Consider the following 25986-nt stretch of genomic DNA (forward strand, 5'->3'; position numbering starts at 1 on the left):
AGAGTATCCACACTGACATGCACGCACAATGTCATAAACACAGGCCTGCCGTCCATGTCAAGGTGAAATGGAGTCGGAAAACAAATAGATGTGCTTGTAACAAACCACTGGTCTGCTGAGCAGTGAGTCTGGAATAACTGTCGGACACACAAGCAGCAGGGTGATTTATTTTTTTCCATCTGCCTCATGCAATCAGTGGGACAATGAGGATGTAGAGGTGTGCAGGTTTGCAGGTTGCACATGACCTGAAGAAATCATACTTTCATTTGGTCGCCATTTTGAACTCAAATCCCGTGCATTGATTCTGGGAATATCCCTCATTTAAATCAGTCTCATGGTATTTACCATATTTCTAATAGTCCATGAAGAATATTGTAAATGCGAAGCTCAATGATATGAGATCAAATGTCGTGTTTTTTTGTCTATTCAGGGAGTGTCCATCTGTGACGTTACACCTGGTTCGCCAGCTGCTTCGGCAACATTTCTATTTCAGGTGTTAGGGATGACATCGTGATGGACTGAGGTGTTAGTATATAGTTCTATCATGTGATGGGAGTCCAAAACGGGCCAAAAGAGTCCCATATGCCCTTCTGTGTGACGCAAAATATAGCAGCCAGCCAAGAGTCCTGGTGTCAAACGGTTACTGAAGACTGATGGTAGCTCATTTGTGCTTCTGCCTGTGTGTGTGTGTGTGTGTGTGTGTGTGTGTGTGTGTGCGCGCTTGTCTTCTCTCTTAAAACGGACATATATAACCTCCAACGCCCAAAAATAGCCTTGTGAATGATCATGTCAGCACGATCTGAGGTCTAATCCACTGCAGGCAGGAAGTGGGCAACTGCTAAGCAGAATCTAACTGTATAAAAGTGAAATGTGCTGGTGTGGATTAGCCTACATCACCGCACACGTATTAAAGGGTGCATTGCACGTATTTAGCATTTCTGGATTCAAAGCTACTCCAGCTTGGACGGGAAGCACATTTTTATTTTTACTCTGAAATTCACCACTTTCTAACCAGCAAAACGTAGGAATTTTAAAACGCCCGCAGGTTTGTTGCTGAACTGAAGCACAAAATATTAACATGTCCTACATTTCCAATCACTCACCATGGAATTAGTACATTACATTTCTATCCATTCCTGCCCCTGCAGCTTGCACGAAATAGCATAACTCTCCCCCCGTCCAGGCGCACACAAGCAAACACTTTCTATCCACTAGGACAATGTACAATGAAATCATAATTGCTGTTTTGCTACGAGACTACAGATCCACCGGATGATTATGGCACCTCACGTAGCAGCCGATTTCTCACCAAAGCAATACAGTCAAACAGGATGACATGTTTGAGTGAATTCTCATGATTTCAATAAGGTAAACGTTGTCAAAATGCTGCAAATTAGGCAAATGAAAGCCTTTAGAGAAACATGCATTATTAAAAGAGAGATTATGGACACTGAATAGCCACTAGTAGCAGCATATTAACCGGCCACCTCTTCTGTTGAGCTCAGGTTAATCATTTATAACATTTTGTGTCAAAGCTGCTGTCTGAGGTGCTGATACCGGAACCGCCGGGGATGTGGGAGCAGTTTGCGGTGCTCGCCATCGTGCTGACAGGCAGGGTTCCCACTGCTAACAATGACAAAATACAGCCTCCACGTCTGCTAGATTTGCTGGTCTACACAACTGGATTATTTTAGGCAACATGGCATGAAATTCTGCTGTTGTTTCTTTATCCACCGCTCAAGAATAATAGATTAAAACAATTAAAAATAAGCAATTCCCCTCATAATTTATTTCATACAGGTTCACGTCACCTGAAATTGGAAATTGATATGCAGTATGTAAAACCAGTATATAAAACGACCCAAAACCCCTTTATGTAACTTCTGTGCAGTACCCCAGAGGGAAATAAACCGTGTTAGAATGTGAGAAAATGAACAAATAAAAAAGGTGTTAATAGTCAATTTCCGTGTTCTCATTTGAAGGTGTGGGTCCTAAAGGAAGGCAAAACCAATTCCTGTTTGCGTGGGGTAGAGCCCACACACCTAAGCACAGGTATTGTTTACTGTACACACACACAGCCATAGGAGAGAATGCGTGTGCACGAACAGTACACACACACACACACACACACACACACAAACGTTTACTGTTGATGGTGCAGGTAAAGCTCTGCTTTCCCAAGCAGTTTGAACTTAAGGTGAGAGTGGCATCCCTGTGTGTGTGTTGGTAAGCAGATTTTCTGCCTTCTTGAGCAAAAACTACAATAAGGGAGAGTGGGAGGAGGGGGCAGGGGGGGGGGGGAGAAGGGAAGGATAAGGAGAATGACAATGTGTTTTAGTGCTTACCATCAACAAAACGATGGCATATGGAAGGTCAGAAAGTACACTTTGTGGGGAAGGTGAGGTCTCATTGGTTGACCCATCACACTGTCTTGGGGCTCAGAGCACATATTACTCGATGCTACTCACAGGTAGAGCTAAATCATGTGATAAAAGGCCTGCATCAAGATAAACGCGTGTAAGCAATACATCTGTATAAAAGCACCTTGAAGCACTTAAAACAGTGGGATAAATACAAAAACATTCCACCAGAACCTGACCTGAAGTATGTGTTTCACTCACATTTCACTCACATTTTTAACAAACTGCAAAAGTATTGAGCCACCTCTCATTTTTTCATATTTTCTTCCAAGCAGCCAGACTTCCTTATCCTAAAATTATACCTTCCTAATCTTCTAAAGTGGTCTTGAGCAATAGTTCTCCAGGCTTTATGAAGGTCTTTTAAAGTTTTTCTTTGGATGTTGGCTGCTTTTTCACTCATTTTTAGCCCCGTCATTTTACCAAACCATTTTCAGAGAAATGTGCTTTTGTTTCTTAAGCCATTTAACTCTGACATATGAACCATTCAAACATAAAAAAAGGCTCCTAAATCAAGGGATGAACCCGTGTGGTGTCGACGCATAACAGACAACTTAGCAAAGAACCAATTTAAAACAGTATCTTCAGACGCTTTGTTAATAGCTGCCTGTCACAAAGACACATTATTTGTTCCCATTTATTTAGTTGCATAAACACAAACAACAATAACAAGGGTTGACAGAAAGGATATTGCTTTTACAAACACAGAGGTGATTCCTAAAGAGCTATTGGCTAAAAGCTTGGCCACCTGGCAGTGAGCTATTCAAAGACTTGAGGAAACTGGACAAGTGGAGGACAAAAGAAGAAGTGTCAGGCCTAAAGAACTATCTGCAGCAGATGAACAGGATCTGAAAGTGATGTCCTTAAGAAAGAGGAAAAAATCCAGCAAAGACCTGACACAGGAGCTGAGAGATGCATCTGGACCTTCAGCTGATCCATCTGCTGTTGGCCCAAGCCTCATCAGAAATGGGCTCCATGGAAGGGTGGCTGTCAGGAAGCCGTTCTTAAGGAAGGGAAACAGGGAGAAAAGGCTGAGCTGTGCCAAAGGACACAAGAAGTGGACTGAAAATCAGTGGCAGCAGGTCTGATGGAGGGATGAATCCTCCCCAGAGCCCGGACCTCAACATTACTGAAGCAGTGTGGGATCATGTTGACAGAGAACGGAACAAAAGGCAGCCGACATCCAAAGAAGAGCTTTGGGGTGTCCTTCAAGAAGCCTGGAGAACTATTCCTGAAGACTCCTTAAAGAAATGTCAGAAAGCTTGTCCAAGATATTATTTTTTGCATACATTTCAACAAAGCACTGGAACTGTTTTCCATATTACTGGGAAGATATGAAAAAATCTGGGGTGGCTCCAGATTTATGCACATAAAATTGCAGTTTTATCTGTGAAAACACCGTTAACATGTGCCTACGCTGAAGTGATGAAGCTAAAAGTCCTCTTCGACAAAGACATAATGCAGCTGCTTTGTATTCAGTTAATGTAACTTCACTGGCCAGTAAAAGCAAATGTTGTGAAATTCACAAATGTCAAAGCTTTAGTGTGCGACGAAGGTGCCTACGAAATAGACCAGGAACCCTACCGACAAGGGTGCAGCAATCCACCAATTATACCGTCAGTCATCATTCATCCGTATCACATGTTCATCCAACAGTCACAAACTTTAAACAAGAACATTGAAATATGCAGAAAACAAGGTAAAAATAGCAACCGCAAACACATTTAACACACTCACAAGCACACATACCAGACAAATGGATTTTGCTGTTGCAAAAAGCTTCACAGGGCGACACGAAGCATGTGAGACTGACGCTCAGCACCGTCAAATTGATACTCTCTGTCTAAAGTGAATTATCTTTGGCTCGCTGGGGCTGCCTTAATGCTCAGTTTGTGTGTCATTCCCTAAAGTTAAAACACACATGAGTGTGTATCAGAAATTAGTGTGACAGCACATCTTTCCCGGCAAGGGTGTGTGTGTGTTATTTGTACAGTTGGAGGGGATGCTGGGAAGCTTGAGAAACAGTGATATAACACTGAAAAAGAACTGGAAAAGGGGGAGTTAAACAAATACACACACTCACACAATTCGTTCCAGCATACACCTCTGGTGTGGTGTGAGTATTGCTTTTAAAGGTGCAGTGACTGGACAGTGGCATCAAACACTAAAAAAACAGTTGTTCAGCATCTTGAAGAGCATTTAATATTTCCTCATCTGTAGATGGGAGACACTGGATAGTGTTGGTGTCTGTTCATGCATACAGCTGTGCGTTTGTATCAGACATTTTCACCAGCAGCATAGATTTCCCACAACAGACCTCCTCCATCTTTCTCTCTGGGCTACTTATCATAGAAGACAGGACAATAGGACCCCTGATAGGTGTCTTGTGCCATGCCTGATAACACTGCCTCCCTGCACCACAGCTGTCACACCAGCTGATAGATGGAATCGGCTGGTACAGTGGCAAATGAAAAAAAAACAAATGCTACAAATGCACACAGTGGATACAGCATACTATTGCTAACACAATGTCCTGGCCTAAATTTGGTATGAATTACTGATTAACCTTATTTGTTGTTTAATAAATTGAATAATTTTTGTCTTGTTTAATGCTATTTGAGGGTTTAAAGCCCCCTTTCTACTCGCCTTAAGCCAATGGAATGAAAAATGCTGGTACTGTTAGCTATGCTAACTGATACAAAATATGAAGTTTGCACAGGAATATTTTTCTGTGTAAAACAAAGAAACAAAAATATAACAGCCTCTGTGAAATCACCATTAGAAGTAGCTTCAATTTGTACTTATCAACTGATGAAGCTTGGCTATTTGGTGTCTCGTTACATTACATTTTCATTGCTAGCTAGTTATATGTTAGAAGCTCTGTTAGCATGCAGGCATAGGCTATATCCAGGACTTGATGCTAACAAGGCAGCTTTAACTTCTTAAACAATCCTGGCATTTTTATCTTGGCATTTCTGAATAAGAACCCATAAAATAACCCAAGCTGGTTAGCAACAGCTTGTTTTATGATTTTGTTGCACTGTAATATTAAAATTAGCTATCATTAGTTGGCACCCAGATGTCTTTAGCTTGGATTTTGACCAAACGGTTGGAGAAAAAACTGTGGAAATGCTTTAAGTGGCTGTGAGTTGACACACAGTCAATGCAATTTGAGATGAATTTAGCTGTCTGACATTTTTGTGTGATAGGCAAACATATCCACATGCATTTTAAAAGCAACAGAGATGTATGGTAGATGGTCTGAGGGGACTTTTAGAAAACGCCTCAGAGACGTAGCATTGTTTGTTGTCTCAAAGTTGAAGCTGAGTCCAACAACCAATGGCTCAAAAAGAAAAGCAATTATGTTATGGTCTTGTCCAAGCGGAAATATGATAAATTCTTACACGATGTCAAAGAGGCTACATATACAAGAGAATATCTTGCAGCTAAAGTAAATTTACATGGGGGAATAGTAAAAATGCTTAAGTTACTTCTGCCAAATGATGCAATTTTAGTTTCTGACGCCAGTTATCCATTGACATCTTTGTGACATTGCACATGCACAACAAAAGTACTGAATGTTCTCTTGTACAAATATGTTGAAAGTCTCAACTAACCGTTTTTCTTTACCTTTTTACATGACTGTACATCACCCACTCTATCAGCTGAAGTTATATTGGTCAACCTGCACAGGTGTTTGCACTTATTCTAGTTGATTTTGCCACATGCGCTGGTGGAGTTGATCTGGGAATTTGTCATGTTTAGAGCTGTGTGACAAGTGAAAAGACATCTTTAGCGGGCGTTTTCAACATTTTAACAACTTTATATAAATAAGTTTGAAAATTTGAAAAAAGGGAAACTACAGCTCTGTTAGATGCTTGTTCAGTAAATAAATATCTTATTAGCACATGTAGTTATTCATAAAGGAGAGCTACGGTCCTGCAGTTACATCAGATCTTAAAGCTGAGCGTCATGGAAAAGAAAGGCTGGATGCAAAGACAGCAGAACTATCGGTCTTGAAGTCACACCTCAGGTAAAACAAAATTTATAAATTAGTAAAAATGTAAAAATTATGGAGGAGCCGACAGAACATGCTTGCAAAGCCAATATGTGTATTTGTATTTGAAGGCTGCAGATGAGGCTGTAGGTGGCGCGCTTGTCAGTCCAAATGAATTCCACTTAAGTTATGAGCTGGGTGCAGATGGAAATACTGCTGCGTGCAGTCAGCGTGTGACGAGTCGCAAAGTGAACACTTATTTATGTGCAAACATTGCAGATGATTACTTTCACCTAATAAGCACAACTTTATTCTATTTTTATTATCAGAAGCATCTGAAAATCACTGTTCATCTCGTAGTACTCTCCAGTATATAAAAATGACTTACATGAGCTCAGCTCTACCCCGTGGACTCAAATAATTAATCAAACTTTATAAACTGTGTGTTTGTGTGTGTGTGAATGAAAAGCAGCCACAGCACCAGTGGGAGATGAGGAGAAGGAGGGAGTAGTGACTGTGGGAATAAAGACAGAGGGAAAAGGAAAGAGATGGAGAGAAGGAGCTTTGTGCAACCATCAATCACTTTCTTGGGGTTCAAGTTTATTTGGCTTAATTTTTCTTTGATATACACAGCAGAGGGAGAAAACAGCATGCTGAGGGAGGTACCTGGGAGGGAGAGGATGCGGGGGTAGGCAGTGGGGAAGAAGTGGAAGGGGGAGTTCAGTTTGAAGATATGTGCACGCAAGAAAGCAGAGAAAAAAAACTGAGGAACTGCATGTCTGCAGATACAGTGAGTGCAGAAAAAGGGTACAGATGGTTGCAATGAAAGCAGAGTGTACAGGAAACATAAATGCTAAAAACAGAAACTCACAAACCCAACACAAGAGACAAATCTCTAGGAAGAGTGAAAAGGAAGTGCATGAATCAGGTGCGTGTTCATGTGTGTGCTTCTGAGTCTGCAGCCTGTCTCAGAGCCCTAATTGGAGACCAGAGCTACCTCCATCCTCCATCTCCTCAATCACTACTCTGTCCCTCCTGCTTTCCGACTGCGCTGCCGTCACAATTCATAACTGTTTGGACAACTGTATCTAGGTTACTTCACTTTTTCTCTACATGTTTTCCCCCTCTTGTGTGAGCATATCATGTTGGAATCAGCTTTCAGTTCTCTGACCTATAAAAACATAAAATCCATGAGTCCATCTTCCCCATGCTCTCATCCAAATCTCTTTTTCCAATGCCGACTATTTCTCTAGGTCTTACTGTATTTCCCTGCTTAAATGTAACTCAATATTCCCTCTTTCCACTCGCATCACTGTATATTCTCCCCCTTCGTGTCTTTAATCAGCCAATACCCTTCTCCCAAAGTGTCCATTTTGAATTTACCCATATCTGCCAATGTGAACAATCCTTCAGAAGGGTTAGATCTTAGATGGATGTCGATGGCACAAAGACTCAATGTCTCTTCACCAGGCTTCATGAAACCCTTTTACGGGTTTTGTCGCACAGAACTAACTGAGAAGGCATCCTAAAAGCTGTATGAAAAAAGATGAGCAGCCACTGATTGGATGAAACCAATCATCAGAACCAAGCACAGCCAACATGGAACCAGCCAGTGAGCAGGAGCCAACCATTGTTGATTGTTGTTACGTCTAAAAGCCGCCCATAGCCCAAACTTTTGGGTTTTGGCCAAAAACAGCTCAGTTTCAGCCTCGCAAGATGGATTCTCTTGTGATCGTGATCTTGGGAATATCGTAAAAATCCAGCTGCTTTGGAAGGATTTCCAAAAGTGAAACATACCTTAGAGCCTTTAAGGTTTGGGGACTAGGGTCTTACCCTCTTTTTGTGGAATGTGGTTTATTCTTTTCATTTGTACTTCTTGCCAAAAGACTCCTTTAGATCCCATTTGTTTGAACTTCTAAGCACTCTGGACATTTACCTTTAAGCTTCGTGGGGGTCATCTGCCTGTGAAACCGAGTACATACCATGAATAATAAACATCGCCCCAAACCGCAAAACATTTAATCACAGTTTGAAGATACTGGAACAACTACTGGTGAGGATATTATGTGCAGCCACTGTACTGCAATGAGGAACAACGTGGATGTTCTTCCATCGATAAAACGTAAAGAAGTAAATAAACCTCTGGTGCAAAAGATCCAGCATAAAAAGCTACAATATAGTGTTCGCTCAAACCACGATAGCATTGTATAGCATAGCATTTGGGATGTTGTAGATGCTGAAAATTCACTCTAGTGTCCCCGGTTTGAGCAGCTGTTAGCTCAGCTTCCCCTTCAGTTTACGTGTTAAAAATAAAAGCTCTTTCACAACAAAAATCTTCTCATTCCTGCAGAAATAACTCAGTTTATATTATATATTGTAAAGAAAAGAATGCCTTGTATTGTGTATCGGCTGCTTTTGACAACAAACTTTAAAGAGTTACACAAGACCAAAGCAGCACGGCACAGCATCGGACTATGAACAACTGCACATCTGCCCACACCACATCAAAGGCAGGAAGAGACCAATCTGACAGCAAACAAACAAAACAAAAAAATAACTGAAAAGGAATGAAAATCCAATATGTGTCAAAGAAAAGCTGCAGATTTTACTCAAAGGTCTCAATTTACAATGAAATGATGAATGAAAAGAAGAGTTTAAGTGATTATATATTAGAGAAACAACAGCCTGTGTGATTCCACTTATCTGTCCTTGATGGTGACACTTAGGTGTCAATTAAATTCAACTTGAAATTAACTGTTAAACAGATTAATGCTCGTGTAAAAGACAATTCACTGATATAACAATGTGCTGAGGATTAACTGTACAGAACTCATTTATGTGTTTAAACCAACATTATTTTTAATGAAGATCTCTTTCACTTTGTCACAATTTCTTGTTATTTTAGTATTTTCGTAGCCTAAATGGTCTATTTATCACTATTTATCAGTGAAAAATGTGGAAGATGCAGGAGCAAAGTACAGACTGACACTAATGGCCCAATAATTAGAGTATGCCTGCCACTTCCTGTTATAGGATTACAAGGGGATTTTAAGCGGAAAACGTTGTTTGTAGATAATCTAAGACGATAGTTTTTATGTTTCTGTTGTATCTAACAGAGTTAAGTTGTGTAACGATTTCACAGGACTCTATATTACTGGGTACAATGTCTGGTCTAGTCTTTTGGTTGCCTAATCCCTGCTTTCATTTGATGTTTAGGCTGGAATTCAGTTTTGTTAAAGGAGAATTCCGGCCATTTTACAAACATATCACATCTGTTGAAGACCCAGGGAAGTTTGCCAAAGTTAGCCCGCTTTCATGGAAATCAGCGCAATTGGACAACTTTGCGCAGTGGGCATGAAAATTTCTCGCGGTTTTCCCTTTGGCAAACTTCCCTGGGTCTCCAACAGATGGGATATGTTTGTAAAATGGCCGGAATTCTCCTTTAAGTCCACGGTGCAGCTTCATGTCAGACAAGGAGGGTTTCAGAGGCGCAAGTTGAATTCAGTTGGCAAAATTGATGGAATCGCCACAGTCAGCTTTTCTTTTGTTTGGCAGATTAACCTATTTGCTTTGTAAAATATGTCCAAATGAAGTAGAGAAAAATCTGGAAACACTTAGAGTGATGGAAAACCAACCACAAAATTAAAAAAAAGAAGAAGAAGAAGAAGAAGAAGAAGAAGAAGAAGAAGAAGAAGAAGAAGAAGAAGAAGAAGAAGAAGAAGAAGAAGAAGAACTCATTTATAACAACAAAAAGTCCCGGTCAGTAACTTTTCGGCTGTTTTTTCTGACAGCTTAAATTCTACATAAGTCAGGTTGCAGTCTGCAGATCAGCTTTGCAGGATGGAGCCTTGTCATGAACCATTTTTTCACTTCCCACCATGAATTTTCAATCAGATTGAGGTCCGAACTGTTTGCTGGCCGTGACATTGAGTTCATACGCCTTCCCTGAAGGAACATTTGAACACTCTGCTCTGTGGAAAGATACATTATCATCTTGAAAACATTTCCCTCACCCCTTTATTTTTCCATTTCATTTGTTGTACATGTTCCTATTTCCAGACATGTTGCTTTGAGTTTTCTGTCCTGATGCGTTGATGCTTTCCTTGGTCGACCTGTATGTTTCCTTTTTACAACCTGTTCCAACCTGTGACACAACTGAATGAGAAGAATCATCATCTTTTGAGTTGAATTACCTCCTTGAGGAGTTTTATAATCCTTTTCATTGTTTCCACCGACAGCTTTCTTGTTGGAGCCACGTTTTTCTGTCAATCAGCCGGGTGTAACAGCTTGTTAAGCTCTGCAAAAACCCTCTTTTAACTGCAAACTCATTTCCATATTTATACTTGTGCAGGTATTTGCGTTAGAAATGCAAATTACAAGGTGATTCCCTGTTTTTGTTTTTTTTAACCTAACTTAAAAAAAACTTAAAAAATTACAAGTTACATTAACAAAAGAAAGTCGGGGTTAAGTCTGTCTTAACCAGACGATTTTACGACGTTTCTGTGTCTAACCTTCTGCTCTCTGCAGCTTGATGCAGTCAGAAGTGTCAACTATGTCGATGTCACACAGTCGGAACGCAACAAAATGATTCTTCAAGCGGGACAGAATGGCTTTTGGTCACAAATGCAACTTAAAAGCTTATAAAACTCAAAAGTATACCAGAACCAAATAAGAAGAAATACTACAGCAGCTGGGAGACTGAATCTGTGCTAAAGTTATGGTGACCCAGCTTGTCCACGTAGAGGAAATCAACATGAGTTTAAGTTATTTCTTCGATCTGAAAATGGCCCCTTTGATGTAATGTATTATATACATGCGGCACATCTCTCTACACACCCTCCCTCCAGTTTCTCACAGTTTTTCCGTCTGCTTCCTGCCACTCCGCTGCCTCTTTCTCCCGGTATCAGGTACAAGTCTGTTGGATTAGGCTCCTTTAAGAGCGGATTAGCTGTGTCGGAGCCATTTGAGGTAAATTGCTCCAAGAAGTCGATCTACCCCCATCGCCACCACCTCCTGTTTCCTCCTCAGTAAGACAGAGTCAAAATTCTCAACCTAATCCTCAAAGAGCCTTAACACACCTCCCCCTGTCCTGCACCCCTTCTATCTGCTTTCTCTTGTTTTTTTTCAACCCTCCAATGCCTTTTTCTGCAGATCACTCAGAGATGTGGGGGTGGGCAGGGGTAGACCTGTGACAGACACACATGGGTGAACTGTATGACTTTACAAGAGTAGTTGCTTTTGGTGTGTGTGTGTATACCTGCTGAAGCATGTCACCAAACAGCGGTGAGTGGTGTTATTAGTTGGTGCCAGCTTGTGTAAGTGTGTGTGTTGGCAGCTGACTGAGCAGATTGGGTGGATGGGTGCAATTTAGGGACAGGGGCGGGGTCACATCTGTGTCGTCCATCGCATTTGTCTCTGTTTGAATGTGTCACTTGGCATGGTGGCCACATTTTGAGCCATGAACACAAACAGGACGAACATCGTGACAGCGACCGACCTCTCGCTTTGCGTTTATTCTACGCTCGAGTCCGGTTTGAGCGCACCACTGATGCGGTCCGCGGCCGAGCCCCTCGTCGTATTCATCACACCGACACACGAGCACGGCAGCTTTACAGCCTGAAACGTTTGGACAGAGACAGGCTGCCGCACGTATGCGCCCGCACGCGCACGCCTACCCTCCGTCTTGAAGTTGCCATTGATTTGGTGCTGCAAAGTGCTGTGGGCAACGGTTGCCATGGTTACCGGCAGCCAAAGTTTGAGATGCTGGCGTGAGGAGAGCGTGCGTTCGTGCGTTTCCCACTTTGCGTGCGCACTCTGTTTATGTGTGTGCGTGTGTGTTTGTGTATGAGGTAGAGCAACCAAGCATGCATTTCTCTGTATGTACGGTGGTGTGTGTGTGTCCGCGTGCGTGCGTGTATGTGTGGGGGGGGTGAGAGAGGAGGGGTGAGGAAGGGGGTCATTCTTATGCTGTGTCTGTGGGCCAAAGTGAGGGAGGAAGGGAAATGCAGTCAAAGGGCTGCATACTAAACAGACTGCTGTCACCTCGCCAGCGCCTCACACACACACACACACACACACACACACACACACACACACACACACACACACACACACACACACACGCACACGCTTGGCTGTGGTTTCTCCTTCACATATGCACACACACGCAGTCACACACACACACACACACACACAGCAAACGGTTTTCTCCACCGTGAGGCCTGTGGGTCAATACTGCAGATGAGGTTAATATTAGAGAAGGCTTGATTACAGACACACACTCCCTGGTGATAAACACTCCGCTGTACGGTGACATTCCTCTGAAAAAGCAGCGGACGAGAGTTTAGATATTTCATCTCCGAGCCTGAATTCACACCTCCAGGGTGTGTCGAATAGGTGGACATGGTCTGTCTCAGAGTGTTTTTTCTGCTGCGGTCAAAGCAAACCAAACACCTTTGGTGGTGTGTGTGTGTGTGTGTGTGTGTGTGTGTGTGTGTGAGGTGAGTTGGGGATTTATTTTTTTCTTCCGCTGCTACTGATGCTCTTCCATCACGCACACAAATATATATATTTGTGTGCACACAATAACCTCGATTTATGTTTTTGTTGAATAAACTCACGATCATATGTTTTTACTGTGTAAAATACACACAACGCAGACAATGACACACGAGAGCACAAACATTATTGATTGGGAGTAGTGAAGTGGAGCTCAGCAGTAACAGCCCTCTGTGAGCACAGGAGAGGCAGAATGGTTAAAGAGGGAGAAGGGGGGAGGAAGAGGAGAGGTGACAGCGAGGGGAGAGGAAGCAGTGAAATAAAATGAGGAGAAATGGACGGCAGGAACACAGAGAGAGCCGTTTGTCCTGTGTTTGTCTTAACATGAAGCATCTTGGAGGAGCCAGAGAGCAAACACGCACACACACATAGAAACGCAGCAGTCAACCCCCTCCACCCCACCTTCCTCTGCTCCACCCAGAGACACCAACCCACATCCCCCGAGTCTCTCCATAGGATCTGAGAGCAGCTCAGCTCAAGCCTCAACACATGTGGCTGAGAGAAAGGGAGATGGAGGAGTGAGCAGCATTCACTTGTTTGTGTTTGTGTGTGGAGGGAGGTGGGGTGGGGTGACAGAGTGAGCAAGAGATTAAATGTGTGCATGTGAGAGAAAGATGGCAATGTCTCCTTCTCCTGCAAATAGATGGAGGAAAAGAGGGGAAATGATTGACCCTTGGGTCTCTTCTACTCAGCTTTTCCCTTCTCTCCATCTCAACATGAGGTTTAAACAGACCTCAACATGTAGTGATATGCAGGAAGAAGCAATAAAGATACATTACAGTGAGCCACTCCTCACTTCTTTATATTTTTGTCAGAAATAAACAGGAAATAGGTGCAGAGTTGTTAACCGATATGTAACAGTGAATATTTGAGCTCCTTTATCCTCCAACACAGCCTGAACCCTCTCAGACGAGCTTTCTGTCCTTTCTTTAAGGAGTCTTCAGGAATAGTTCTCCAGGCTTCTTGAAGGACACCCCAAAGCTCTTCTTTGGATGTCGGCTGCCTTTTGTTCCGTTCTCTGCCAAGATGATCCCACACTGCTTCAGTAATGTTGAGCTCTGGGCTCTGGGGAGGATTCATCCCTCCATCAGACCTGTTGCCACTGATTTTCAGTCCACTTCTTGTGTCCTTTGGCACAGCTCAGCCTTTTCTCCCTGTTTCCCTTCCTTAAGAACAGCTTCTTGACAGCCACCCTTCCATGGAGCCCATTTCTGATGAGGCTTGGGCCAACAGCAGATGGATCAGCTGAAGGTCCAGATGCATCTCTCAGCTCCTGTGTCAGGTCTTTGCTGGATTTTTTCCTCTTTCATAAGGACATCACTTTCAGATCCTGTTCATCTGCTGTAGATAGTTCTTTAGGCCTGACACTTCTTCTTTTGTCCTCCACTTGTCCAGTTTCCTCAAATGTTTTAAGGACACACTGCACACCATGCTGAGATATGCCAAGTTTTCAGCTAACAGCTCTTTGGGAATCACCTTGTTGCTGCAGAAATCCTATTTTCTGTCTGTCAAACTGTGTTATCTTTGCTGTTTTTCATCGATGCAACTAAAGAAATGGGAACAAATGATGTGTCTCTGTGACAGGCTGCTGGGAACAAAGTGCCTAAAGACCCAATTTAAAATGGCTTCTTTGCTAAGTTGTCTGTTATGTGTCGACACAACACTGGTTCATCCCTTGAGTTAGGAGCCTTTTTCATGCTTGAATGATTCATAGGTCAGAGTTAAGTGGCCAGTTCCTCTGAAAATGGTTGGGTACAAGGATTGGACTGAAAATGAGTGAAAAAACAGCCAATGTCCAAAGAAAAACTCTCAAAAACCTTCAGAAAGCCGGGAGAACTATTGCTCAAGAGCATTGCAAGAAAGTCTGGCAGCTCGAAAGAAAAATATAAATAAACAATGGGTGTCTCAAGACAGCACTGTTGGCGTCATAATCTTTTTCATGCGAGATAAGTAGTTCAGTTAAACCAACTCTTCATGGGAAAAAAAGCCCCGACACAGAACAACAACCGATATGAAAAAATCTTTGGGCAATATTGGCTCATCCTGAAGGCAACCCTTCAGGATGCGGGTGCAGCAGCCACTTTGCACCCACTCTGATTCTGCAAACAGCTGTAGGCACAGCCTGCTGCACATGCATATTACGAGTTTTTAATTCAATAGCATCACAGCATTTTGTTCTGCTTATATATGACACTTCAGGTATATCATAGCATATTATAACATGCTATAATATATCTGATTTGGGTGAAAATTAACCATGTAATACTGGCCCCACCTACTCATTGGCTTTGTTTTATTCTGTCGCATTTGAAGCACCTGATGTGAAACTGGCTGCTTGGCACTACTGAGACCTGATGGAGGTCAGCGTCCTCAGTAAAAGAGGACGGAGAAGGAGATGAAAGAAGATGGAGGGGATTATGAAACAGACTTTACATATTGAAAAGAGAGGGGTGGAGAAGAAAGAAAGAAAGAGGGAGAGGCTTTATCGGAGTGCTTTTGCCAGTGGGTGTTTCTCGGAGTGTTTATTTGTAGTGTAGGGCTGATTGTCGTGACTCACATGGCTATCAGCCCCAGCAGCAGCTCCTTCGTGCATTACAGTCAGTGCGTGACACCATGATTTCCTACACACACACGCTCATTCACACATACGCATACAAACTCCTGCTTCAATCTATCAGTGACACCAGAACCCTTCCTCTGAGCCCAATGCCTGTCAATCCGCTCTCATCCAATCATAACTCAGATAACCCCAGAGACCCGCCCACGAGCTGCCGGCTCCACACAGCTGCACGCATACAGCTGCACACACACACACACACACACACACACACACACACACACAGGCGACCTCATCATCCATCACATGCAGACAATCTCACAAACGTCTTCAAAAGGCTCACGCACGCGTCGTTGTTCCCCCACTTGCTGCTTCCACTGAGACATCCACCACCGTGGCGACGGTAGCCGCGACAACGGGCATAAATTAGCGTCATGGTGATATGCAAAGCGAGCGAGCAACAATTAAAGCTTGACTAACGAGCTTTTGAGGAGCGAGGCTGAAGTTTCCCCGAGCAGCTGCTAACTGGATTAGCCTACACACACAGAGAAATGGAGGGGGAGAGGATGGAGCCGAGAGAGTGATGTTTAAGCACCACCTGTGAGACAACACACACACGCATACACACACACAGACAAAGAAAACCAAGTGTAAACACAGCCAGGACCACTTCACCTAAACACAAACACCTGCCAAGTGTGTCGCAACCCGTCAACAAAACCGACTACCATCACAATGAGAAATGGTCCGTTTCATGGAAAAATCTGAGACAGTTTACACACTTTGCTGATTTTTTTTACAATCAAACCTTGTTCTATTAAGTTAAAAACAATTAAACATAATTGTAGCTGTGAGGGTTTGGGCAACCTTGCTTCTGTAAACCCACTGCTACCTCTTACACAACTGAGACTAACTGCTGCCTTCAAAGCAGGAAGATGCCATGACATTGCCGTGATTGTGGTTAGATTGATGATCTTGGTCATGGCATTGAGTTGCATTAGCTAAGATGGTACGGGTTCGTAATATCATCGGGGCCAGACAGGAGGTCGGGGAGTTGAGGCTTGCTCGAGAGCTACACCTGTACAGTGATCACTTCAGGTCTACTTGAAGCTGAATATAGGGTAAAAATGTGAGCCTGTTGGAGAGAGTTGACCCACAAAAATGAGAACCTACGTCAAGCAGCCGATCATCTCACTGAACATCTGGAAATTTGTCTGAGATGAGTGATTTGTTTAAATCAGCCAGATTCCCTCCAAATAAAACAATTCAACCCGTCTTAACTGCACTGAGCACAAGGATCACCCGGCCGATCTTTTTCTCACACTACGCAACGCATAAACACGAATGGTTTGGGGAAAAGGAATGCAGCGCCCGCCAGAAAACCCCCTTAATTCATGCTGAACCACAGCTCTTAGTTACCAACACTAGCTGTGTTTCCATCCAAGCATTAAGCGACACCACAGCACAATTTTAAACCACGTAAAGCAAACGTCATGCTGCTCTATTGGAGTGCCCCAAAGCTGTGTACTGGGACCCCTTCTCTTTACAATGAACAGCGCCTCCTTGGGCCTGTTCATCCACTCAAATGGCTTCTGGTAGCACTGCTATGCAGATGATGTCCAATTGTACATTCCAATCTCAGCAGATGACACCAGAACAGTTCGTCCGTGACACATTCACACAGATGAACGAATCTAGACACTTCAACGAAAACCTCTCTAAGACTGAGCCATTGATCATCCCAAAAAAAAAACCTGGGATCTTAAGAGATGAACATTTGCCGCTTTGCACTTGAGGAAAAATCCAGTTGTATCTAACTGAGTCTGCTACCCAACTCTCTCGACCCTCGACAACTGAAACTCTTATAGAGGGTCTCTAATTGTAGTGTGTGAAAACCCAACAGACGGTCCAGATGTGTTTGGTGTTTAATCAGCCAAAAACAACACAAGTCGCTCCACTTCCCATTGACTCAAGTCACAAATGCTGCCCAAAGAGGGACTTCTGGGTATCTGAGCTCAGTCATACAGGCTTATACTTCTTCTAAACTACTGAGTTCCTCTCAGAAAGGCTGTCTGGTACTATCAACTCTACACACAAGACAATCTCGATACAAACTGTTCTGTTCATTTGTGGTGCCACGATGGTGGAACAAGCTACCAATTACTACCAGCGCTGAGGTTTCTCCTTCTCCTTTTCCTTCAAGAATCTACTTCTGAAAGTGCACTCTGTACTTCTGTGCCTCTTCTATGTGTACTCTGTAATGTAAATAGATTAAAATAGATTGAATTATTGATTGTTACACAGGTGTTTCTTATTGTGCTGAAGCTTGAAGAGCTGATGAACGACTACGAAAGTAAATTATCAGTGTGAACAGGATTATAGGTGAGGTTTTCATACACGAGGAGCAGTTTAAACTCTACTTTTTGTAAACCTTAACCTTAGGAAGTAGGTTAACAAGTTTTCTAGGGTGTTAAAAAAGGTGTTAGGGAAAAGCTGCCGTTTTTACTTCTATAAATCTGCCTCTTCTATAAAGAGCACGTTTGGTCAATATCCCAGTCAGATTGGAGCTGGGTCAGTATTTTCAATATTTCTCATCTCGACATCTTCTGCTTTTTGTCTGCTGTGCCAACAGTTTGGTCACAGATGGTCATGAAACTCCAATATCAAAATCTTATCTATTTCTAGTCTAGGAGCATTATTGGTATCCTCTCGTCCGACCCACCTCTGTCATCTTGGTTTGCATTTTGATAGATTACAAAAAAAAGGCTCCTCCGGTTGTCACAAGCTGAGCATGTAAACTGGTCCCGATGTGTGAAATCTGTGGAATTTCTAGCTGATTTTCATCACTGAGGTAAGTGACAATTAATTAAAAGCAAACTTTTAAATGGTGCTTAATACTTGTAGAATAGATGCTATTTTGCATATCAAACACTCCACTCTGCATAGCTCACTTATGTTTCTCTTTCCAAGCCCTTGACTTTCTTTTTAATATGCTCCATCCTCACTCAACGATAAATCTTTTGCTTTGTGCATTTGCCGTTCTCCTCTCTTTTTCCCTTTCTGCACATGCCTCTCCTTTCTCTTTAGGGTCTCCAATTCTCCTCTGTCGCTCAAATAAATCTCTCCACCCTCCCCCTGTACTCCCCCCACCATCCTAAATCCATGAAACACACTCAAACATACATGCATACAGAGTTGCACTCGCTCACACACACACAAACACACAGCCCTCCAGGCAGCAGCCACAAAGGCCTTATATTAATAAATCTGCTCCTTTATTGGTGCTGAGTGTCTCTGGCAGAGGTAGGCAGAGAGACAGAGGGAGGAGAGAGGAAGGAGGAGGGAGAAGGAGCAGGATAGGAGACGCAGATATCACCAAAGGGGAGGAGGAGGTGACTGACTGACTGTAGCCATATCATCAGCACAAGAAAAGTAGAAGGACAGAGACCAGAAAGATAAAGTGAGAAGGACAAGTGCATCATCAGCGGGCAAACGCGTACGGTTTCTCTTAACAATCACAAAACGGCTCTAATATAACGAGCAACAGAGCGAGGTTTCACTGGTGTGGGTGTTTATTTGTTAAATACAGTCCACCCACAGTGTAACAGCCCCCGTCCGGTGCATTATTAAGGACACCTGACACCTGGCTGAACCTCTGGAGCGCTCGGAGTGGGCTGTGTTGGTCGCTGGGAAACAAACTGCCTGAGGTGGGCTTTCGGTAATGACAGCAGCTAGCTTGGCTTAGTGGTCCAATCTCAGCCATCAGTCAGCTGTGACAGATTGGGGATATGAGCTAAGGAGCCGTTTAGCTTTGGTGTTTGCCTGGTGTGTGAGTGCACGAGCTTGTGTGTCTGGGGGAGGAGGCTATCAGTGCTGCTAGAGTTGCAGAGGCATCAATACACTCTCGACAGGCCATTTTCCAATGCCTATTCTCAGCCCTGGCTTGTTGCTGGGGCAACTACCGCCATTTTACCTTCCCTGGGTGCACCTCAGGAAGATTTTTGTTAAAGAGTATTCTCAAATCTGTCCCAAGCAACTGCTCAAATAATTTTAGCCCCTAATTTAACTTCTAAACCACTGGGCATTGTGTGTTAAATGGATTCCATGCACATTTTTTTTAAATCCTCATGTGGCAGAGCCAGTGTTTCTAATGATCTATTCAAGCATGAAGTTGCATGTTAACTCTTTTTCCTCCAAAAGACATAGACTGAACCCTTCCCTAAGCAGACAACATACAGCTGAAGGACAACTTTCTCCCGATTAATGAAAATCCAACTGGACCAACGACACCTCAGCTACATCGTACATAACACTGACACGATAATAAAGAGCTCCCTTACCTGTCCATGAGGCTGCATGGTGCTGTAGGTCATGTTCTGGCTCAACCCTTTCTGCTTCATAATCATCATCCTCTTCTGCTCCTCACTCAGGTGGGCTGTCTGACCCGGGATCGGTCCCTGCGTCTGGCCTGGACCCACCACTTGGCCGCCACCTCCCGCACCGCCCATGTAAGGTGGCATCATCGGGTTCTTGACCTGACCGTTCCCTCCCATGGGCGGAGTCATCCTCTGACCCATGTGATCCACCCCGCTGCCACTGAAGTGACTCAGTGGTTTGGTGTTGTTGTAGGACAACATGGCTGCTGTTTGCTGCTGCTGCTGCTGTTTGGAGAGGGCGTTCTGGTTTATGCTGTTTGGCTGCTGCTGGCCCATCATGCCCATATGGTTGTGAGGGAGGTAGTTGTTCATGGGGGCTTTAGGCCCATTGTTGGGCGCCATTCCAGCCACTAGAGGGCCCTGTGGTGTGTTAAAGGCTTGCGGTGGATACATCATGGGGCTGTTGGGTTTGTCTTGGTTAAAGGGACCAGAGTTGTAGGGACTGGTTGGAGCACCTGCTGGAGACCAGTTAGCTGCTTGTTGGTGCTGCTGCTTCTGCTGCAGCAGTTTAGCATGCTGCTGGGCCATTGCTTTTAGCTGCTCCGCTGGAGAAAGTTCGGGTGTCACTGGCCCAACAGGCTGACCCCCAGAGGCAACGCCAGCTGCTCCAGGTGCTGTGCCGGCCTGACTGACCCCTGGGCCTGGGTTCATCATGTATCCATTCCCAGGCCTGGACACTGCTTGCGTCTGAGCCTGGGTTGGAGTCTGAGGCGAGCGAGCGACACAGTTGTGCAATGGTGAACCTGATGCCATAGCAACGGCTGGAGACTGCTGTAGAGGTTGTTGTGGAGGGGTTCCATTGGCAGTGGTTGCAAACTGAGGGCCTGATGATGATGGTCGCACCTGAGGAGAGAAGGGGAGGCACACAAAAAAAACAGTTTAAAGAGGACATATTATGGGAAAACAACTTTTTTCTGTTCTTAGGAACTAAAATTGGGGCGTATGTATAAGTGTAAAAACTCAAAAACACAATTATGACATTTAATTTTAGTGCACCTTTGTTGTAAATTTCTTCTTTTAGCCAATTCGATTTTCATTTAAAATTGATATCACTCCTCTGCTAAGCCCCGCCCACTCACATCCATCCTGCTGGAAGGATGAAGCCAGCTTCTGGTGGAAATGTTCTGCTGTCAGCTGCACTGAGGAGCATGCATCTCCCATCGAGCAGCAGCCTCAGAGGATATCAGAGCCCAGTGGATAAACTCCATGAGTTAGCTAAAGACTGTGTATGTGCAGCAACTACTGAGGAAACTGAGCCAGTATCTGATAAATAATTCCTCATGGTTTATTTATCCATTTATTTTTTTCTTTAGCAGTAGATAACAGCATAGCAAATGAAGATAAGGTACACCAACTTTTAAGGAGTTTTTGCTGTTAAAGGGGAACTCCGGGGCATTTGAAGCGCAATCCCATTGCTAGAGGTTGTCAAATACTGACAGTAGGACACAGACCGGTGCAAATCGGCGCTCCCTGTGCGGCGATTGCGCTGTTTGCGCAGCCTGTCATGCGAGGCTAATACGTGGTGGCTAAGGGGCAAGTGCTAACCCTTCCTGCTTTGTATTTGGGAGTATCGTCCATTGACTCTTTTGGGCTTTCACATGCGCGCGCATACCGACAAGAGGTAAGTGACATGCTGTTTATAAAGTTGTTTTGTAACGTCCCCATGCCAGTAATGTGAGAACCATGCATATGGTTTTGATGGTAAGGCTTGTGACTTTATTGTCGGATGGTTTATAAAGTGGTGTGACGTTTCTGCAGTGTGCAAGTTGTTGTTTTACGTGGAAGGGTTAGCACTTGCCCCTTAGCCACCACGTGGGATTGCGCTTCAAATGCCCCGGAGTTCCCCTTTAATTTTAATCAACATTATTGTTACCCCATCTCTTTGTTAATTGAATGCTTTCTAGTTTAATCGTTCTGTTCTTGAAGGCAATAGCGTAGCTGCTGACCTCACCAGAGGGGCGGAGTTGAGCCCTCGCTCAGTCTCCACCTCTCCAAACTGAGTGCCGTCAGCAACTGTGCTTAAACCAACAGGTGTTTTGACCAAAGCCTGTCTCATACATCTCAATAAGACCTCAGAAAACTCTATCAAATTGTTAAAAAGGGTAGTTAACGTAGAAAGCAGCAACTCTTGCTTTTTCCAAACACCACTGAGGTGTTTTAACGGTGTTGCTTTTAATTAGTCTCTTCTGAAAAAACAATCTTGCTCTTGGTACCATCTCGCCTTTTCTACACCAAAGCCAGACATGGTTGGGCTATTCAGGAAGTGGCGAGTGAAGCTAATGCACTAAAAACGATAACAATGATAACAAGATGCTCTTGATCTTTGAGCATTATTGTTTGAGGGTAAAAGATGACATCCTCAATGTACGAATGGACATATGTGCACTGTGTGTTTACACCACTTCCCATCATTTAAGGACCAATGTTGGGAATGCTGGTTTTCACTTTAAAGTGTTTTTTGTGGCACCTAAGCTGGTCATGGGTGTGCAACACAATATCAAGCTGTTAATACTGACCTGTGGTGAACCAATGGGAACTTGTGGGACTCCCTGTGGAGGCTGAGGAGGAGGAGGTAACGGTGCCGTCGACGCCGCCCCTCCTCCGGATGCCGTCGTATTCCCGCCTGCTTCCTGTGGGCCAGGTGTCTGATTGTTCGCCGGCCTTCCAAACTCTGCCTCTTTCTTGTCCTCAAAGTCTTCATTAAAGAGGTCGTGCATATCATCCTCTGGCACAGTGTTGGCCAGCTCATCGATCAGCTCCTGCCACTCCTGGTCATTGAGGTTGATGTCAGAGAACAGTTTGTTCTGATTGGACAGAGACTGGGGATCGGAGGACTCCATCCCTCCCCCGTCATCCAGTGGCTCCTGTTTCAGGTCCTTTAGGAGGCCGAAGCTGTCCTCCAGGTCCAGCGAGCCATTCAGCTTCATATCTGGGAGATGGCTGCCACCATTCTTTCCCAGCTCATCTGATGTCCGGCCTGAATGCGTGCCGTTGCTGTTTGTAGTGTTGTTTCCAGTAGAAGTGTTGGGCCCGCTGAGCAGGGGTTTAATGTCCATTTGGTGATGCAGTGGAGAAATGGGCGGCACATTGTTGCTATTGTTATTAGGGAGGCCTGTTAATGAATCCAAACCACTGGAGCCCTCCTTCCGTACCCGTTTGGTAGTCGGCGAGTAGCTGCCTCCGTCGCAGATGCCGTTTTGGTCTCCATTCAGAGGTGATCGTGCGCTGTCCAGTTTCCTCTTCACAGTCTCCTGGAGCTGTAAAAAAGCAGGGTGAAAAAGAGACGTTAAAGCCGGAGCCCAACAGAGACGAGACATGCTAGCAATGGGAGCTTTTCTGTGGTCTTCAGGGTGCTAATAATGGAACAACATGAGATACAAATCAATAAGGCAACAGGCTGCTCCCTCTTAACACCAGGAATTGTCATGAGAAAGCAAGAAGTGTGCTGAAAAGACAAATCAATTGTATTTTCAGTCTGGAGTCAATCTGACTGAATACTGACCACAGCAATGAGTTCCTACAGTACAGCCTCTGCACTACGCACACACACACACACACACACACACACACACACTAAAAGGCTAAACACGAGAAGAAGCTAAGTCAGTGTGCAATCCCAAAAGGCTATACACATGGTTTTCTTCGGCTAAATGGACAGATCAAAGCGACAGCTGTAGTAATCTCCCCGTCATTAGCGTCAGCCAATGAGCAGATGAGCTGCTCCTTCAAAATCCACAACCCGTTCTTAGACTTACTGCGGGGCAGTTGCTACAGCGTCCCCTGAACTTTACTGTCTCACCAGCTCGGCCGTCGCACAGACGAGTTAACGATGGGGTGCTAACAAACGCTGGCTGGTAGTTAAAGTAATCACCGCCACAGACCTGGAGGCGGGAGAAGAGGCAGCACGGACGGACGGTAAACAGAACCTCAGACATGACAAGAGAGACCGAGATGACACCAACACCAAAGAAAAGTTAAGCAATACAACATGATATCTACATTAGACACAAAGCAGAGGTCTTTTCAAACACTGGACACAACATTACTTCATCAGTCTGCTGTTCAGACAATGATGTTCCCCACAGGTTCTTTCAGACATGCCTACCACAGAGAAGCTGCACAGCACAATCAACACCACGTCACAGTAACAACTGATGTCAGCCTTCAGCATGTTGTGGTTGTGTGAAACATAGGGAACCAGTTAAAAATATCACTTTTTGTCACGTTTCAGCTTGCTGAACAAAGCCTCTCACTCGTAATGTTTTTATAGCACCTATATTAAAAACAGCCGACCCTAAAAAAAAAAAAACTAAAAAAACATCAGGGACAAGATTTGTAAAAGTTTCTCTAGCTTCATGGCTAAAACTGCAGCTTCACACAGAAGCAGAAACGTGTTTGTTTAGCCAGATTTATAAAGCTGTGCCTACACACGTGCTTACAAGCCTGATTTCCACTCCTGTTTTTAGTCATCAATGGATTCAGATACTCTCTTAATGAATTCTTCATGAATAAAAAGCATTGCTGGCACAATTATGAAAGCAACAGTGAAGAAGAAGCACAATTTGACCAAATATCTAACCGGTACATTCATCACTGAAATAGAGGAAAGCTATTTGTTTTATCTGGTGCTCTTGAAGCATGAACAAAACAAAAACTGATGAACAGAAAGAAGAAACAAAAGAAAATTGACTTAGGAAAAGAAACGTCTGGGTAACAAACTAGAGACAGCTCACACAGGGACAGAATCATGGCTGCAGTGGGAGGACAGGAAACTCCTGCTGTTGAACTGTTGAAATTGTTGTCAGCTGTTTTCTTTAATGGCCTGAAGCTGGTTTTTATCCTAAATTCTCTAATCTTTTTTCCATTTCCACTTCATCATATTAGCTTGAATTGCTCTTAAAACATACATGCACACGGTCTAAAGAATGCAGGAGGTGCACGCATTTTCAACACATTCTTCTTTATAAGGAGTAGTCAACGTGCAGGAAAAGGCATGTGCATGTTTTTCTCTGTGTATGCATCATCTATGTATCTAGAACTTTCTCATGGTTCTTATACTTAGTGGAGGAGGCTCCATCTCTTCTTTGTCTAAGCCGGGGATGTCCAAAGTCGGCCCTCGAGGGCCGCAGTCCTGCAGGCTTTAGACGTTTCCCTGCTTCAACACACCTGATTCAGAATAAATGGATCTCTTCAAAAAATTGTGAAGTTCTGCAGCAGCCTGCTGATGATGCATTGATCTGATTCAGATGTGTTGGAGCAGGGAAGCATCTAAAACCTGCAGGACAGCGGCCCTCGAGGACCACATGTGGACTTCCCTGGTCTAAGCACTCAAGGAACTACGGGTAACCATCATTTTATCGAGGTCTTGGACCAATGATGACTTAGGAGTGTAGTAAGTATGACTGAACCCACCATCACAAAAAATATAAAACACCCGTACAAACAATAGTTTTTAAAAAATTAAACTAATTTTGTGTCTGCTGGATGATAGATCACCTCAGAGTTTCCATCTGAGATGCAAATGCAGTCAAAGAAATAACTCATGAAGGTATAAAGCCCATCAGAACGCTCCCCAGCCCCCAAAAAAACCTTAGTGCTTGTAATTGTTCTCTTTACCGGGATCTGTTCTCCTAAATGCTATGAAAAGCGCTGCGGCCAATAAAGTTTGGATTGGACTTTTATTCATTTGATGATGATCTGGACAGATTCATATGAAGAGCATTTCATGCTAAATTAACATTAGCGTGTGTCTGTCTGTTAAAGTGACTGCATGCAAGTTTGACCCATTAATGTTGCCGTCTCTGTTACGGAAAAGTATCGGGCTGCTCTGTTGGTGCATTTTTTAGAGTAACAACAATAAAAGCAGACACACAGTGACCTAAACAATGAAAACGCGCAAAAAATAAATTTAATCTGAGTGTCTGTGCAATTTAATAAACTCTCACTCTCAATTTTGCCCCTAATGAAGTTGGCAAGGAAGCAGCAAATGCTATTAAAATGACAAATGGGAAGCAGGGACCT

General features: G+C 43.7%; 1 protein-coding gene across 1 annotated transcript in view; it reads right to left on the reverse strand.

Moving 5' to 3' along the window:
* The window catches only part of maml3 (mastermind-like transcriptional coactivator 3), a 126035-nt gene that overhangs the window by 43407 nt on the left and 56642 nt on the right, over positions 1–25986 (reverse strand). Inside the window, exons 2-3 of the mRNA XM_075463499.1 lie at positions 22482–23222; positions 19870–20808 (exon numbers count right to left, since the gene is read on the reverse strand). Coding sequence (XP_075319614.1) covers positions 19870–20808; positions 22482–23222 — 1680 coding nt within the window. The remainder of the gene's footprint in view (positions 1–19869; positions 20809–22481; positions 23223–25986) is intronic.

Source organism: Odontesthes bonariensis, chromosome 4 (assembly GCF_027942865.1).
Source record: "Odontesthes bonariensis isolate fOdoBon6 chromosome 4, fOdoBon6.hap1, whole genome shotgun sequence".
Lineage (NCBI taxonomy): Eukaryota > Metazoa > Chordata > Actinopteri > Atheriniformes > Atherinopsidae > Odontesthes > Odontesthes bonariensis.